This window comes from Eubalaena glacialis, chromosome 2 (genome assembly GCF_028564815.1).
Source record: "Eubalaena glacialis isolate mEubGla1 chromosome 2, mEubGla1.1.hap2.+ XY, whole genome shotgun sequence".
Classification (NCBI taxonomy): Eukaryota; Metazoa; Chordata; class Mammalia; order Artiodactyla; family Balaenidae; genus Eubalaena; species Eubalaena glacialis.
Genome location: NC_083717.1, coordinates 184977726 through 184995639, shown reverse-complemented (window position 1 = coordinate 184995639; position 17914 = coordinate 184977726). Strand labels below are relative to the sequence as shown.

The window sequence follows — 17914 nt, the reverse complement described above, 5'->3', positions numbered from 1 at the left end:
TTTGCCTGTTCTTGAGCTTCATACAGATTGAATCGTGTATGTATGTTCTTTATTATCTGACTTCTTTTGCTCACTCAGGTTTGTGAGATGCATCTTGTTATTGTGTGTAGTGGCAGTTTGACTATTTCAATGGTGCATATTATCCATCACATGAATATACCACAGTGCAGTAATCCATTCAGATGCTGATAGACATTTGGGGAGTTTCCATTGGGGGTTATTTTGAATAACGCTGCTATGAATTATTCTCAAACTTGTCTTCTGGTGAACATATGTACACCTGTCTTGGGCATAGAGACTGGAGTGGGATTTGGGGGTCACATGACATGTATATGTTCAGCATTAGCAAATGCCATCCCATTTTGACACTTCTGCCGCGAGTGGGGAGCATTCCGGTTGCTCCACTTCCTCTCCAACACTTGCCATTTCCCATCTTTTTCACTTGAGTCATTCTGGTGGGTGTATAGTGGTATTGCATTGGGGTCTTAATCTGAATTCTTCCCAAACACTTAGGAAGTTAAGCACCCTTACGTTTAGTGGTTGGCCTTTTAGATGTCCTCTCTGTGAAGTGCCTGGCCTAGTCTTTTGGGTATTGGTTAACTAGAGCCACAAGAATTCTATATGACAAAGCACCCCCAACAAGCGTTTATTCTCGTGCTCTGGCTCTGCAGGTCGATGGGCTGATCTAGGTCAGGCCAGGCTGGGCTACACAGCTTGGGCTACTCAGCTGCAGGCTGCAGGCCCACTGGACAGAGCTCCTCTGTGCAGGTTGGGTTATGGCCGCCCCAGGTGGGTTCACTCTGGGGCCCAGCTAAAGGGCAATGGCTCCAAGGGGGAGTCCTGGCGATGGCAGAAGAGCAAGTGCCACTGCCCACGCGCATGTCAAGTGGCTGCTTTATCAGGTCCACTAACACTCATTGGCCAGAGCAAGTTACATGGCCAAGCCCAATCTCAGTGGGGAAGGAGGGGCAACATTCTGCCTCCAGGGGAAAGGGGAGGGTGAATATTTGCTGAGCAAACCGAATTACAGCACTGGTATTTTGGATATTTTTTTAAAAGATCTCATGTGACTCTAATCTTCAGTCAGGGCTCAGAATCACTGACCTACAGTCACACTGCATGTCAGCCAGTCAAAACAAAAATCAGGCTCAGCTGATTTTACTTCATTTCCTAAAAGCAGTTGACTCAACCAAAGTCCATTTCTCCTTAAGGCAATTTTTTTAAGAAGACAGTTCCTGGAATTACATGGCAAATGATTTTAACAATTGGTTTTAACTAGATCATGTGATTCATCTCTAATAATCTCAACTCCAGCACAAGGCAGAGAAATGCGTGGATAGGGTGTTGTTGGATGATTGGAAGGAAGGAATGTGGGCACGGTTGTGTAATCTCCTTGAGGGCAGGGATTCTGTCTCTTGGGATCGTTGTTGTTGTATCACCAGTGCTTAGAAGAGTGTCAGACATAGAAGAGGTGCTCAGTAAGTAATCTCTCAGTTAATGATGCATGCACACGTGTATAGATAGGCTGTCTGGAATGGAAAAATGAATGGTGGATGAGTGGATGGTTGGTTGAATATATAGATGTATAGATGGATGGATGGATAAATGGATGGGTGGTGGATAGACAGATACATCTGAGGGTGAATAATGGAGAGATGGGTGGATGGTTGGATGATTGGCTAGACAGATGAGTGGATGGATAGGAGCATGGATGTTGGATGGATGATTAGATGGTTGGACAGATGGATGGCTAAGTGAACAGAGGGAGGGTGAATGGATAAATGAGTGGGTGGGTGGACAGCTGGATGTGTGGGACGATGAATAATTGGACAGATGGGTGGCTGGTTGGATGGATAGTTAGATAGGCTGGTGGAGTGATGAATAGATGAGTGGGTGGATGGATGTGTAGATGAATGGGTGGTTGGGTGGATCCTATGACAAAATGAATGGATGAAAAATGCTTGTGTGATTGCCACAAGAAAGCACAGCCTTCCCTGTGTGTAAACATAGCTACCTCGCAAAACTCTTAGTGACCAGGGTGGCTTTGATCTCCTCACAGACTTTTCTGATTTGATGCTTGCTCCTCCCCGCTGAGTGTCTTCTGGAGGCCAAGGTGAGAGGTGGAAGAGAATGGCCACGGAGATCAGTGCTCGGGGCAGAGAGCGTGCCATTGGGCAAGAGGAGTATAACCTGTATAGCAGCCTGAGCGAGGATGAGCTGGTCCAGATGGCCATTGAGCAGAGCCTGGCTGACAAGACTCGGGGCCCAACCACCACTGAGGCCGCTGTGTCCACACGTGTCAACCGCGAACCTGCACATTTCTACCCGTGGACCAGGTGAGCGAGGGGAGGCCAGATGGGGCGTCCATCAGGCACAGATCCCAAACACTGTTAATCCAAGACCAAATTATCCTGGTCTCTAAGATGCATTTTCACACTGTAATGACTTACATTTGTTATCTAAACTTACTGAGCTCTGAAGGTGCCAAGTACCACCTTGGGTGCTGTACACACTTTGCCTCATTTTATCCTCTTAAGGACCTTCTAGGAGGTTGTATGCTATATTCCCATTTTACAGATGAGGAAACCGAAGCTCAGGGCTGAGTAACTGGTCCAAGGTCACACAGCTAGCAGACAGTGGTGCAGGGATTGGAGCTATCTGATTCCAGAGCCCATGGCTTGGCCTTGTACCACTGGCTTTATGTTTGGATGCAAAGGAACTGATGTTCTGAATCTGGCCAGGGCTTCCAACCCTTCCTATGCCATCTCCCTGGCAAAACATGTCTGAGAAGCAATGACATCTGCCCAGCAAAACCATCCTGCCTCCTGTTCTGGCTCCCCCATCTCAGCACGACCTCATCATCCCATTAGCAGGACCATCTACAGCAGTACCATGTCGCACCAGTAGAAATATGACATGGGCCACAACTGCAGTTCCACAGATGCAATTTTGAATTGTGTGACCTTGGGCAAGTCACTTAACCTCTCTGAACCTCAAACAATAATAGAAATAACAGCAGCAACAATAAACAGACTTTTTCCGATGTCCAGAGTCAGTCGACACGGATGAAGGTGGGTGACGGTACATCTTGGCCCTGTGCCCTGATGAAACCTACCAGGGTGTTCCCCAAGTGACTTTGGCCCTTCCAAGGCTGGACCACTTCTGCCAGGAAGGCTGGGCAAAGGCCTGGGATGCCCATCACTCAGGAGCCCCCTGCTAAAGGGGAAGGCAGGCAACCTCCTTGGGCAGCTGGAAGGAATATGAAGGCTCCAGGTTACTGAGCTGACCACAAGGACATCCCATCCTGGGACCCAATCTGAAAAACAGAAGCCCAGAGCCAAGGACTCACGGTGGCTGATGCTCTAGAGACCCTGGTTCCTGTTTTGGCCAGTTCAGCCTAAGTCAGACCACAGGTTCCTCTTTCTCAGAGGGATCAGATAGAGAGAAGAGCAAGTTCCCTCCAGCGTGGTCTGCAGCACAAGCCGTACGTCCTGGGGCCTCTGCAGCCTTCTCCCCAGCGTGGGAACCCCCTCCAGGAGTCCTGTAGACACTTGAAAACATTAGAACTGGGCCCTGACCGCCTCCTTCCTCTAGTGGTAAGGAAGTGGAGGCCCAATGTGGGGTGTAAACATTTATCCTGAGAAAGAAAGCGCTCACGCAGCAGGGAAAGGACTTATCCAAGGCCATGCGGCCCTCACCCAAGATCCAGGCGCAGTCATGCAGGGCAGGAGGATTCAACCTGCATCTCCTCACTCTTGATGTGACCTGAAACCTCCTAGGCTCTGTTCTGCCCTTTCATCTCTGAAAGGAGGCTGGGTTGGGCCCTGCTAGGGAAGCAAATCCCTTTCATGTGATTGTTAATCAAATTCTCCTCCTCCTCCACATGCCCAGCCCACAGGCGTTCACTTGATCCTGACAAAAGCCACGCAAGGTGGATGTTTCTGTGCCCATTTTATGTATGACAAAACACGCGCCCAGCAGGGCCAGGAACTGAACCAAGGTCTGTCCCACCCTGAAGTTCAGACACTTGACCAGCTCTGCTGATTCTGCAAAAGCCTCTCTCTATTTCCTGTCCCTCCTCCACCTTGAAGAGACTTCTCCCCACAGAGATTCAGGGTCCCCCAAACAAGAGACACACGGATTTGTGCTCACACTCAGACATGGTGTTACAGTAAGTATGGGGCCCGATAGAGTCCGTGGCCACTTTTATCCCCAAATATCATAGTGTTCATCTAAGTAGACCCACAGCAGGTTTAGAAAGCGGACATCACATATGTCCCCAGAGGCTCCACTTGGCCAGCTCCGCCTCATCTTTGACCAGCCTCCCAGGTCAAGCAAGTTGCTCTCTTACTTTCCTGGCTGTTTCTTTCACTGCCCTGACTACAACAGTTTCTATGTATTTATTTCTGCCATTAACCTGTGAACTCCTTGAAGGCAGGGGCCTCAGCCGTCTTCCTTCCTGTGAGGCCTTGTGTCTAGCACACAGGGCCTGACCCGTGGGAACACCTCACAGCTCTTTGTGAACGGATGAATGGGTGAATGAGTGAGGAGGCAGCAGACTAGAGCGGGAAGAGAAGTGGGTTGGGAGGTTCGGCTCCTTCTTCTGTCACCTACTGGCTGTGTGTCCTTAGGCAAGTTACTTGACTTTTCTGAGCCCCAGCAGCCTTATGCCTAAAATGGCAATAACAAAAACTTGCCCAGGCCTACCTTGCAGTATTCTTATGAAAGCTAATCAGATGAGGTGGGTGCTGTCCCACATCCTGCAGCCTGAACAACTTCGCCCCACTTCCTCCCTGAGGACCCTGAGTGCCCGTCTCAAGGCTGCCTCTGTATCGTGGACAAGCTTTTGTGTCACCCTAGAAGGCATTACCCGGCCTCCTGAGGGTGTCCCCAATGACACTGTATGACCTCCTTGGGGACAGGGAACAGATATTACTCACTTTTGTATCCTCAGTACCTGGCAAAGAGCCTGGATCATTGTAGATGCCCAATGAATGTTTTTAGGCAAATCAATGCATTTTTAAAAAATATTTATTTATTTGGCTGTGCCGGGCCTTAGTTGCGGCATGCATGCGGGATCTAGTTCCCCGACCAGGGATCGAACCTGGGCCCCCTGCATTGGGAGCGTGGAGTCTTAACTGCTGCACCACCAGGGAAGTCCCTGCATTTTGAATCCAATAAAATTCTCTAGAAATATAATTTATTGTTATCAGCTTGTGACCAAATGTGGACGTAAAGGTCAAGCGGGTCTTTGGGATCCTAGAAATGAAAGCCAGCTCAGCATCCCAGAGAAAATATAATATTCCCTTTTAAAGTCATTTTCCAATTGGTTCCTCTCCCACCACAAGGTAAGGGGTGAAGTTTGAACATGTATGAGGATCATTTTCCAAGCCTTGGCCCGCTGAGGGCCCCCTGAAAGGCAGACCAATGTCCCATCCAATGGAGAAGTAGGGTTCATGCACTCATGAAACAGGGAGCCCAAGGGTACCAAAATAGCAGTCCGAGTGGGTCCAGGAAGCTGAGTCTTCCAGTCTGTTTAAACTTCTGCATTTTATTTAAGGTTAAATTTCTAAGAAGAAAAAGGAAGAAAGCATGAAGCAGGAACTTGCTTGGGCTGACGTGTGCACAGCTGCAAACAATTCAAATAAGCCACCTACACTTACTGTACACTTGCGATGTGACAGGTGCCTTCCCTGCACCCGGATGTGTATCAGGCCTTGTTCCTGTTCTCCCTAAGCTTTCAGTCTAATGAGGGCAAAGGCCCAGAGGTACATAATGATCCAACAGGATGGATGCAGCAAAGAGGCTTGCTTCAGTGTCAGAGGGACACAGGAAGGGTTGATTTACTTCTTAGTCAAGGAGGTGGGCTTTGCAGGATTAATAGGAGTTTACCAAACAGGCTAGAGGAAGCAAACCTCTCTGAGCCTCAGTTTCCTCATCTGCAAAAGGGAGCCAATTTCATCTCCTTTACAAAGTGGACTAGAGAATGAAATGAGATGACTTGTGCTATGTGCCTATCATAAGACTTGGTACATAGCAAGCTCTCAATGAATCTTAGCCATGGGTGGGAAGGCAGAAGTTGCTGCAGCTTGGAATCCATGTTCTCTACATGTGAGTCCTCTCTGGCCAGCCCAGAAAGGATGGATTGGCCAGTGGGTGAGGGGGAAACAGAACTCTCATGGGGGGAATAGGCATGGAGGTGGCAATCCTGTGTGAGCTCTTCCTCTCTCCAGCCAAGAGGGCAGGGGGCTGGTTCTCCAGGAATTTGAGGTCTTGGCATACAACCACACAGCACCAAGATTACCATACGGGACACTATCCCTACAAAGGCTTTTGTTTGCTTGTTTTGTTTCATTCATTTAAGTTTATCAAGCGCCTACGGCGCCAGGCCCTGTACTCATGACACCTGTGCTCGACATAGGGTTTGTGTGAGGACCTGGTGGGAGAACAGGTACAGGATGCTGCTCGGTGGCAGGCATGGGAAGACTCTTGTATTTGTCAGCTCCCTCGGCTATTAAGACGCCTGCTTGCCACCCGCGTTCAGCCAGGTCCAGGCCAATTTAACACCCTTCCTGGGACTGGCCTGGGCTTCTCATTAACTCAGACAGGGCCCACTGAGAAGTCAGGGGGCCTTGTCATCACAGCCCTGGTCCCCACTCTCACCGAGCCTGACCTGTGTCTGACGCCGGGCCCAGCTGGACTCCAGGACAGGGCTGTTGGGAGCTGGTGATGGTGACATACTACCGACCCCGACCTGCCCGCCCACACAAAGGACGTGGGGCCCTACCTGAGCCCCTTCCAGGGCATGACCTGTGCCCACATCCTGCCAGGTTCCTCTCGCTTCTGATGACTCAGCCCTTGTGGTTTCCTCTGCTGGGAATTTCCCTGCTCTGGACCTGAGGTGAAATGGGGCCTGTAGCCTTGATCAGAAAGAGCACGGAGCCCGGTCCGCGGCCTGGCTCCCCTTCCGGCTCTGAGCACTCATGCTGCCCGCCGCTAAAGCCTAGTTAACACGCTCAATTTCAGAGCGCCCAGAGCGAGTCCCCCTGCCTCTCTCCCAGCCCCTCCCTTGCGGCTCTGTGGTGGTATGTGTCCTCACCCCCCCGACCCCATGAGCCTCTGAACATCTGACGATCAACAAAAAGAAGTATGCCATTGATCTGCAGCCCCAGGCCCTAGCACAGAAGGTGCAACCAGCAAGAGCTGGGACATTCTTGCTGAACGTTCCTCCTCTGCACGTGGGACCAATACACCATCCAGGTGGCGGGGAGGATAGAAAGGAGGCGAAGCCATGCCCCATCGTGAGGGAATGTCGCCATCTTGCTGCCATCCCCACCAGCCTCACATTTCCGTTGTTGCTGATATTATTATACCATCAGAGATATGTCCTAATTTTAGGGTGGTGGGTAGGTTTTCATCAATGAGTTTTACCTGGTTGAAAACATTCTAACAACAAAAAGTGATGGGAGGCCACACATGGATCAATGATGACAGTGACTGGGTCCCCAGGGCCATGTAGAGATAGAAGCCCAGGGCTTTGTCATGACCACAGGGCTGGGGACTGCTCAGGTGGGCCTGGCCTCAGGCTGCTTCCATCTTACCTAGCATCCTCCGCTTTTCAGGGCCGGGAGCAAGTGCAGATAATGACACTGAAACAGCAGCTCTCAGGGCTGGGGAAAAGGGGCCCTGGCAGGGCCAGTCTCTGCGCCCCCGTCCCCAGGATGTGGTCTGAGATCTGTATGGCGTCCTGAGTTTCCACGTGAGTTCATTGCAGTGAAGGCTCCACGGCAACCACAGCAGCGAGGAAACCCCTGGTCTGGTCCTGCCTCCTCATTTTGCAAAGGAGGAAACTGAGGCACAGAGAGGGGTGGGGGCTTGTTCCCAGTTTCAGGGCCTGTCCGTGTGGCGGCCTGAGAGCCAGAGAAGGGACAAAGGGGCGGGAGACACCAAGCCTCTGGAGGAGGGAGCACGTGTCGGAGCTCCGCGGCAGACAGGAGTCGACTCTGCAGCTGCGTGTGGCCCTGAGGCCGTTTCCTGCCTCTCGGAGCCTCAGTCTCTGAGTCTAGGAAAGGCAGTGGCATTGGCACCCGCTCTAGCATTCATGGCATCATGCTCGGCCTCGCTGCTCAGGAGCAGGTGGGGGAGAAGGAAGGTGGAAGGTGATGACCGTGGTGTCGCAGGTGAAGGGGGCTGCTGGCATCCTTCCCCTCTCTCTCTCTGCTCCCTCCCTTTCCCTGTGCCCCGGCCTGGCTGAGGGTGTCCACAAAATCTGCAGGGCCTCAGGGTCACAGTTCCAGCACCTCCGTGGCCCACGGGATGCTGGTCACCCGTAGCAACATCCTTCCCAATCCCGCAGGGGACCCCGCAGAGGGGCGCAGGAGACCAGGCCGGGTCCGCTGGGGTGTTTGTTGCCCCAGGGTCTCCAACCAGCTGGAAGAAGGGCCAGCATGTCCTGTTCCCATTCCAGCTCCAACCAATCCAGATCTGTGCAGTGGCCACCTCTCCTCCTTTCATCCCTCCTGTCCTCACAACAGCCCAGTGGGATGGGAAAACTGAGACTCAGAGAGACGAAATAATGATGCAACGAATGGTGGACACGTGTGGAGCCCTGTGCCTGGCCCTCTGATAAGCACTTTACACCATTCACGCACTCAGGCCTCACCAGACTAAGTCCCAGAGGAGATGCACCTGTTCGAGGTCACACAGCCAGGGAGTGCCAGAGCCTGGATTTGAACCCGTGTCACTCTGACTCCAAGCCCTGACTCCGATGAACTTCTTCATGCATCCTTTTGCTCTACCCTTTGTACTGCTTGTTCCCGACCCTGGGACAGCAGGACCCTCTAATGAGGGTGTGAGCCAGTGAGGTGAGGGTGGGAGCACAGACCTGGCTTGGCGCCCCAGCTTTGCTCTCCTAGCCCCCCACCCCGGTGAATCTCTTGTCCATCCCTGTGGGGACCCAGCCTGGCCGCCTGGGACTGAGCCCCTTTCATCCTGGGACCTGCTGCTGACTACTCTCACATCCTCCTGGGTGAAGAATGTCACCTTGCTTCATATCTGCCTCCTGCGTGGTTGGCTGGGGAGGGGGACCTTCGGGGGTGGGGTGAGGTTAACCTCATTGTTGTCTTATATGGTCATTTAAATCTCCCAGGGCTTCCTCCAAGGGCCAAAAATAATCTGGAGACACAGCAGCTGTGTCCAGCGCACAGGGAGGACCTGGCCATCTGCTTTGGTTCAGAGCCCTGTGTCTGTCTGTCAGTCTCTCCCCCTCGCTCTCCCTCCATCCTCGTTCCTGCCTCCGGCCATGACCCGCTTCTCGTATGCAGAGTATTTTTCCCTCTTTCACTCCTGCCCTGCACCCTCCAGGTCCGCTGTGTCTCCTGAGAGCGCCCCGACCTCAGCCCCCAAGGGCCTGTTCCAGGAGGTTATGCAGAAATACAACCGCAGCAAGTCCTCCCAGCTGGCGTAAGTGCCCCCCCACCCCACCGCGCGGCCCCCAGACCATCCAAGCTCATTCTCCTCCAAACTGGGGTGGGGGTGCGGGGATGGGAAGCAGTCCCACAGCCCCCAGGAAGAGGGGTACTCTGGAGGGACTCCCAGGAACACCCCTCCCAGGTGTGTCCCCCTGAGACTCAGCAGCTCCTGCCGAGCTGGGCTTGGTGGTCGCAGGCGCCATCCTCTAGGAACTGCCAGCCAGGCTGAGCTTGTGTTTAACCCCTCACTTCCCCCAGAATGGGTCCTGCGTGCTGGAGTAGCCCCGTAGAGCTCTGAACCTGGGGACCCAGCGAGAGGGAGACTGGGGAGACAGCCCTAGTACTCCAGGGGCTCAGAGCTGAGGCCGATGAGCCAGCCCCCCGTTCTGTCTCACTTTCCCGCATGCCATCACCGTGGGTCTACCTGAGCACACCCACGACACCCACACCCACAAGTTTTGGTTTGCTCTGTTGCTTTTATTTATTAAGTGCCAGGTGCTAAAACCAAAAGATAATCCGAGCTGCAGGAAGGGCTCTGTTTGCCTGGCACCGGGGTGCTGGGCTAGGTGAGTCCTTGGAAAATAGCTCTGTGCTGTTTCCTTCTCTGCTCGACCCTAGAAGCAGCTAAAAGCAAAAAAGGGTCCCATCGCTGGAGCCCCTATTTCCTTGATTGGTTAAATTGTGGGGAGGAGACAGTTGGCCCATGTTTTGTTCCTTCTTCGCAGCCCTTTTCAAGCCCTGCCACCCCTCTCTTCCTTGGCGCTGCAGGTAGGATTTTGACAGTCTGGAAAAGCGAGACCCAGGTTCTGGTCTCAGTGCTGCTGCCACTTCCTGTGAGGCTGCCCGTGAGTCGCTGGCCCGCTCTGAGTCTCCCTTCTCCGTAGAGGAGGTTGGAGAGGACAGAGTGGCCTCCAGGGTCCTGTCCAGCTCCTCAGTCTCTGATGGTCTGATACCCCCAGCAGTTCCCCCCAGCCCTGGGGCGGGCACTTTGGCCGAGCTCATACAGAAGCTGGCGGTGTGTGTGTCTGAGCGCCCCAGGGTCCTTGCACCACAGCTGGACGAGGCCCAAGCTGAGTGGTGGGTCCTGAGAATGTTCTCATGATACCGCACACCCGCCAAGGCCACAAGGACAGCTAGCCCTCCTCCCTTCCGCTTCAGCCGGTCCCACAGGAGACCTTCCAGGAGAGACAGGACACCTACCCCACTGGGGATTTTCCTGACACCGACAGGGGCTGCTCTGGCCGCTCGTAAGAGGAACTCATCAAGGTGGCAGTGATGGCGTTGATGGGGACTTCAGGGCTTATCTGGTCAGTTACCCATCGTCCTTGCTGGGTCTGTCCTTAACCGGCATCTGTGCTCTGAAGCTATTAATAACCAGAGAGGCTGAGAGTCAGGAGGAAGTGCCGCTCATGCTGGAGGGAGAGGCTGAGAGTCAGGAGGAAGTGCCGCTCATGCTGGAGCGGGGAGCAGCTGGGAGGGTAAAGGGGCTGGCCCTGGAGACACTCTGGGCCGATCGTGGCCTCTGACAGGGATGACGGCCCTGGGACAAGGTCTGCCTCCGGTCTCACCTCCTCCATCAGGGAAATGGGACCACTTACGCAGCTCATTCCCCAAGAGTGGACCCACAGCAGTCTGTCGTCCTCACTGACTCTCCAAGGATGGGGGGAGCCAGCTCAGTGCATGAATGAATGAATGAATGAATGAATGAATGAACGAACGAATGAAGTGGCTTGGATGAGCCAAGCTAAGAAGTTGTCTTTCACATTAGCCCTGAAATCTTTTTGACATTCAGAAGTTTTAAATTGTGAAGGTGTCAAACGTATTAATCCTTCAGGTACTTAAATCTTTCAGCAGCTGAAAGTTCTAGAGGTGAGGAGAAGGGTCCGGAGAAAGGAAAGGGGTTGGGAAGACCCCAAAGAGATGCTCACTGTACGGCGTCCCCCTCTGAAGGGTCTGTGCCTTTGTCTCAGTGCAAACAGGCCCCGAAGGCGGAGGTGCTTGGTAAACTCTGGAGCGCTATGCTCAGGGAAGGAGTTTAATTATCACTAAAACCTCCTGTGGGGTCAGTTCTCCATCCCTTTGGGAGGCCGACACTGGAAGCCCGAATCCTCCTCGTAGAAATGGTCTTGGTATAGCAGATGCAGCCACTGAAAGCTGCAGGGACAGAGGGGTCCCCTATTTCTCTTTTGGCCACCAAGGAGCTCTGTTTAAAAGGGACCCTTGGTTTCCATCTGTGGAAGTGAATGAGCTGGCCATGTTTCTAGTAGAGTTTCCCAATGTGGTGCCCAACTTGGAGATAAAGACATGGAAACACTCCAGGCCCAGGGATGCTCACAGGGGGATGGAACACTGGCAAAGCCCGGTCCAGAGCCCTCACATCTATCTTCATAGGCCAGTGTGTCCTCCAAACGCTCAAAGGAGGCCATTGCAAAGATTGTTTTGAAAGAGATATAAATACAATCCCCAAAGAAACAAGCAAAACTCTAACAGGGAAGAGGCTGTCTTTTCGGAAATAGAAGGGATGAAGGAGTGAAATAATTGTTGGGGTTCTTAAATTCTGAATCCTTCCTTCCTCTCTCCCTCCCTTCCTTTCATATTCTCTCTCTCTCTCTCTTTCTTTCGAGTAGCAAATATTTATTAAGTACCTATTATGGACCAGCCACTGAGCTGGGCCGTGGGAACCAAATCATAAGGGATAAAAGAAGGACACGGGCCCTGTGGTCTTGGAGCTCATAGTCTCATAGTCCAGTGGGGGAGACAGACAGTGGGCAAACTATCAAAGACACGTAAAAGCCAGTGGTTAGCTGAGGGCTTAGGACCGGAGGCAGGGAGAGGCTGACCCGGGCAGGCAGGCTGAGGAAGCCGTGATGGGGCTGAGAGTCGGAGAGGCCAAGGTCGGGGCCAAGGTCGGGGCAGAGTTCCCAGGGCACGCCCATGTGGGTTAGGAAAAATTATTCTCCTTATTGAGAGGACACGGCTGCAGGGGCTGAGCACCTGTCCCAGAGCAGCAGGGACAAGCAGGGCTGTGCGATCCCACAGCCAGCCCCACTCCTGGTCACCAGCAGGCCCTGCTTTCCTTCTGGGAGAAAGGCCACCTGGCCCTGCCTCTGCCTGCCCCAGTCCTGAGGAATGACCTGCCCCTTGCTCTCACAGGCCCGTGGACCCTGTGCTAAAGGCCATCAAGGAAGGCGATGAAGCGGCCTTGAAGGCGATGATCAAGGCGGGGAAGAACCTCGCAGAGCCCAACAAGGAGGGCTGGCTGCCACTGCACGAGGCGGCCTACTACGGCCAGCTGAGCTGCCTGAAGGTGCTGCATCAAGGTGAGGCGGTGGGCTCTGTGCGCAGCCACAGGTGGGAACGGGACGCACGGCAAGGGCACTTTCCTTGCGGAGCTTTGCCTCACCACAACCATGGTGAAGGGGGCAAGGCAAAGTTACCACCCCCCTTGCAGAGTTAAAGTCATCAAGTTGGAAGCAAGGAAGTGCTTCCCCGCCCATCCCGCCACCTCTCCAGGCCTCCCAGGACAGGAGGGCCTAATTCCCAGAAAAGGAATAAGGGAGGGCTGACTTGTGGGAGAGCCACTGCCAGCTTGTTCGAGAATGTTCCAGAAGCTGATTTGGTGTGGAAAATACCGCAGCTGTGCCTGTGCCCTGCCAAGGCGGTCTCCAACAGCTGTGAGACCCTGGGCAAATCATGCCTCCCCTCTGAGCCTCGGCTCTCCCCCAGGCCAGATGTGGTTGGGTAACACCTGCAGGCAGGAGTTACCTCTGCCCTCAAGAAGCACGGACCCCAGGCAGCCCACCACACTCCAGGGCAGAAGTGACTACATGAGACTGACTTCTGGCAGTGGCTGGTGGGAGTGTAAGGGAAGGACAGGGTCATTCGGAGAAGGAGGGGGTTCAACCAGGGAAGGCTTCCCAGAGGAGGTGGCATCTGAGCTGGATTAATATGACCGGGAAGCTGAAACAGCCCTGTGAAAGTGACTGAATCCAAGGCCAAGGGGATGAAGGCAGTGTGGATGGTAAATTCAGGTGGAGGCCACTCACATCTGTCCCTGGAACTGGGAGGAAATTGGGACCACCCCTGTGTTGGAGGGGGAGGTGGGTATCTTCCTCCTTTTGAGTTTCCTGGTCTATCCTCCCCAGCATACCCGGCAGTCATTGACCAGCGCACCCTGCAGGAGGAAACGGCCCTTTACCTGGCGACATGCAGGGGACACCTGGACTGCCTCCAATCCCTGCTCCAGGCTGGGGCTGAGCCCGACATCTCCAACAAGGCCCGAGAGACACCACTCTACAAAGGTGAGCCCACTGGGGTGGGCTTCCCCGAGGGAGGGTCCAGAAACTAGGTGGGCAACGGGGAGGATTGCTTGCAAAGTGTACAACTCCCCAAGGGGGTCTACTTTGATGGTGCAGCCTCATTCAGATGTATAACTTACATAGTTGAACCATTCATTCGGGCACATATTCAGTCAACATTTCCCAAGTCCTCCCATGGGCCAGGCACGCTGAGAGCCCTGAGATGAAAAGATATGGTCCGTGCCCATGTGCTCTCCCCATCCGGTGGGCGTCGATTCACAGATGATGTAATAGTCAGCTACTGGCATTGAAGAGCTTGGCACAAGGCACCTGGGAACATTGGGGAGGGGCCCTGATGTGGAAGAGGGCATCTGCAGGAGGGCGTCCCAGAACTGAGCCTGAATGGGAGGGATTTACCAGCTGGACAAGCAAGGGGAACAGCATAGGCAAAAGCAAAGAGGTGTGAGGGAATTTGTACCTCCAGGATGTTCGAGAAAAGGAAACATTCCTGGCTCACTCAATACATCATCCAAGGACATTCACTGGCTTCCCTGGCAGTACCCAGGGTCAAAATCCGAAAACTCATGACAGTTGGTATTTATTGAGTGCTTACTACCTACCAGGCTCTGTTCTTTTTTCTAACCCTCATATCCATCCACGTACGAGGTAGGCAATGCTAGTATCCCATTTTACAGATGAGGCCCTAAGGCACAGAGAACTGACATGAGGCAGCCAGGATCACACAGCCAGCAAGGGCAGATCTGGGATCTCAACTCCGCGAGCTGGATGCCAGCACCACACTCTGAACTACTCCACGATCAAGTGTTTAGTTCATGCCTATACACTTAAGCAATCAGCTTTGGGTCTTGCAAAAATGATAGGACCTTTACGCTTTGAAAAACTACAGAAATCTCCAATTTCCCCTGTGTCTGGTATCCAGCACCTGGAATATTCCATAGGCAGCAGGAACCAGGTCCACTGCAGACCTGTGGTGGAAGTGTCTTCCCTAGAACTCATGTCCCCCGGGCACTGAAGCCATCACCTGGAGCCTCAGCTGTCCCAGAGAGAGCGCCCAATATGCTGGGTGACTCACAGCTGAAGCCTGGGCCCTGGTCCTGCATGAGCTCCCCTATATGCCAACCTCCACCCTAGAGCCTTCGTATGCTACCTCACTCCACCCTCCCACGGCATCCTCTCGGGAAGGTTCCATTATCTGTGCTTTACAGGTGAGGAAACCAAGCCTGGGGTCCTGTTTGAAACACTACACAGGCAGCCCCCCTTCCTTCTCACCACCCCCTCTGACTGACTCAGAGAAGCTTCCAGGGATGGTTAATTTGGACAAGTGCTCAGCCTCCCTGGTAATAGCTCTGCCAGCGCTAAGGCTGCATTTAGGGCCTAGAGCAAGACGAGGCTTATAAGGGAGGTTTGAGCAGACTCAGAAGATAAATTTTAACCCAAATTAAGTGAGTAGCTTTTGAGGAGGTGTTTTGAGCAGGACTATGGCACTGCCCTCCTCCTCCCCTTCTGGCCTCGTGGAGGACTGAAGCAGGTAACACTGGAAAGGGAGATGAGGTGGGGCAGTCCGGAACCTTCCAGGGGACAGAGACTCCAGAACTGACTACCCGGATTTGAATCCCAATTCTGCCACTTACTATCTGTGTGACCTTGGGCAAGTCACTTAACTTCTCTGTGCCTCACTTTTCTCATCTGTGAAAGGGAATAACACTACATCCTTTAAGGGTGGTTGGGAGAACTAAATTAGTTAATTACATGAAGTGCTTAGAATAGAGTGCCTGGCACATAACCAGTGCCAGATACGTATCGGCAAATATTAATTCTGATTAGTATTACTATTACTTTTAGTTGTATATCCTAGGTTTATGCAGAGACGGAAACTTAGTACAGATCCAGTAGATATTTGTTGAGTGAATCCACTTATGGCTGATGAGTGACTGGGTAGATGGACAAACGAATGAATGAAGTCTTGGCTGGCCAGGTCCTGCCGGGGCCCTGCTGACCATCTTGCTTCTCCCTGGGCACAGCCTGTGAACGCAAGAACGTGGAGGCGGTGAGGATTCTGGTGCAGTACAACGCGGACACGAACCACCGCTGCAACCGAGGCTGGACGGCTCTGCACGAGTCTGTTGCTCACAATGACCTGGAGGTCATGGAGATCCTGGTGAGCAGAGGTGCTAAGGTGGAAGCCAAGAATGTCTATGGCATCACCCCCTTGTTCGTGGCCGCCCAGAGTGGGCAGCTGGAGGCACTGAGGTTCCTGGCCAAACACGGTGAGTGCTAGGGTCCCTGGGTCATGGAGTTCCCAAGGGGCACAGCTGGGAAGGGCCTCCAAGATCAACTCTAAGGGAAGGCAAGTTTAGGGGTCCTCTATGGATATACTCTGACTGAGTGATGCTATCTTCCGGGAGTACTGTGTTGAGAAGGATTCTGAGGCTGTTTCTAGGCTCAGCCGGAAATGTGTTGAGCTCCACCAATGATCCCTGCAATTAGGCACAAACTTGGAGTGGAGTGGCACATGTGCCGTATATTAGCCATCTCTAACCTAGCCCAACAACCTCATTTTACAAATAAGGAATCTGAGGCCCAGAAAGAGGAAGGGACTTATCTATCTATAGTCACGTAGCAAATTAGTGATAGAACTAGCCAGAATCTTAGTCTCCCGACACCCTAACCACTTCTCTTTCTATCATGGCCAGAAGGAACTTCAGACAACATGTAGGTCACCTCCTCACTTTATAGGTGATGAAACCGAGGACCAGAATAGGAAAATGATTTGTCCAAGGTCTCACGGAAAATTAGTGGCAGAACTGGGATTTGAACCCTGGTCTTCGCACTCTTTGCCTCTGAAAAATCTTTGTTCACTTAATGGGACAAAATAAAATAATATTGCCTGAAATATCATGTCCCAGTAACAGAAGACTCCAAGACTTTGGCAGACATGCTTTTGGTTAAAGAGTATTATATTCTGATCTACCCCAAGAACACTTTTGATTTCCTTTCTCCCTCCATGGGAAGTGACCCTTCCACTTGAGCAACAGAGAACACAGAGGTAAGCCAGACGCTGGGGCTGAGTTGGAATAATTTGTTGAGGACCTTGCTGTGTGCCAAGCACTGCCCTAAGCATGAATGCAGAAGAGGCCAGCGGGGTTTCCTCCACAGCCCTAAGAGGTAGGGAGTGTCCTCATGCCATTTCGTAGATGAGGAGACCGAGGCTCACAGAGGTTAAATGATTGGTCACAGTCAGAGCCTGGATTCCGACTGCGTCCATCTGACTCCAAACTGCATGCTCTTTGCACTCCGCCCCCCCCACCCCAGGCCTCGAGAATTTCCATCCTGGGACTTGGCCTGGATACGCGTCCACCTACTCAGCACATGCCCGAACAGTTGGGAAAACAGACCCAGGGCACTTCCTTGCCGCTGGGGACATATCTGGGCTGACCAGCCTGAGGACAAAGGGGCACAGGCAGGGTCCTGGGAGCCAGGAAAGGAGGCTGGGCAAAGGGCAGGGTGCTCAGCGGGCAGGCGAGGGGAACTGGCTAACGCTAAACATCTGCCCAGCTCTCCTGCTGACACCCTGAGTCAGGGTCTGTTCCCGTTGTGGGCTGAGTCCATTTGCAAATGCAAATATTTTTCTTGTGTGAGCAGGCGGCTTTGCCGGAGGCCGGCGGGGTTCAGGTTTCCAGGGAGCCTGACTTTGAGAGCTTGGCAGTGTCAGAGCCGCTGGCCAACTCTCCCTCGGGGTGGAGGCAGAACCAGCCTCTGCGGCCCGGCCCCTCCATCCTGGAGAACTCGCATTTGCTGAGCAGCCCCGCTGTGCCAGCCACCTCGTGGGGAGGTTGTCTTAGTTCACTCGGGCAGCTATCACAGAATACCACAGACTGGGTGGCTTACAGACAACCAAGGTTTATTTCTCACAGTTTTGGAGTCTGGGAAGTCCAAGATCAAGGTGCCGGTGGATTCAGTGTCCCATGAGAGCCTGTCCCAACTTCCTAGGCAGCCAACTTCTCGCTGTGTCCTCACATGGTGGAGGGGCGAGGGAGTTCTCTGTGGTCTCTTTTATTATGGCACCAATCCCATTCATGAGGGCTCCACCCTCATAACCTAATCACCTCCCAAAGGCTCCCCCTT

At 53.0% G+C, this 17914-nt stretch overlaps 1 protein-coding gene across 1 annotated transcript in view; it reads left to right on the top strand.

Moving 5' to 3' along the window:
- Positions 1-2065: 2065 nt before the first annotated feature.
- ASB2 (ankyrin repeat and SOCS box containing 2) overlaps positions 2066-17914 on the top strand; it is a 28988-nt gene continuing 13139 nt past the window's right edge. The window contains exons 1-5 of the mRNA XM_061182838.1: positions 2066-2336; positions 9364-9462; positions 12624-12790; positions 13616-13771; positions 15811-16056. Of these exons, the coding sequence (XP_061038821.1) occupies positions 2131-2336; positions 9364-9462; positions 12624-12790; positions 13616-13771; positions 15811-16056 (874 nt within the window). The 5' untranslated portion in view covers positions 2066-2130. The remainder of the gene's footprint in view (positions 2337-9363; positions 9463-12623; positions 12791-13615; positions 13772-15810; positions 16057-17914) is intronic.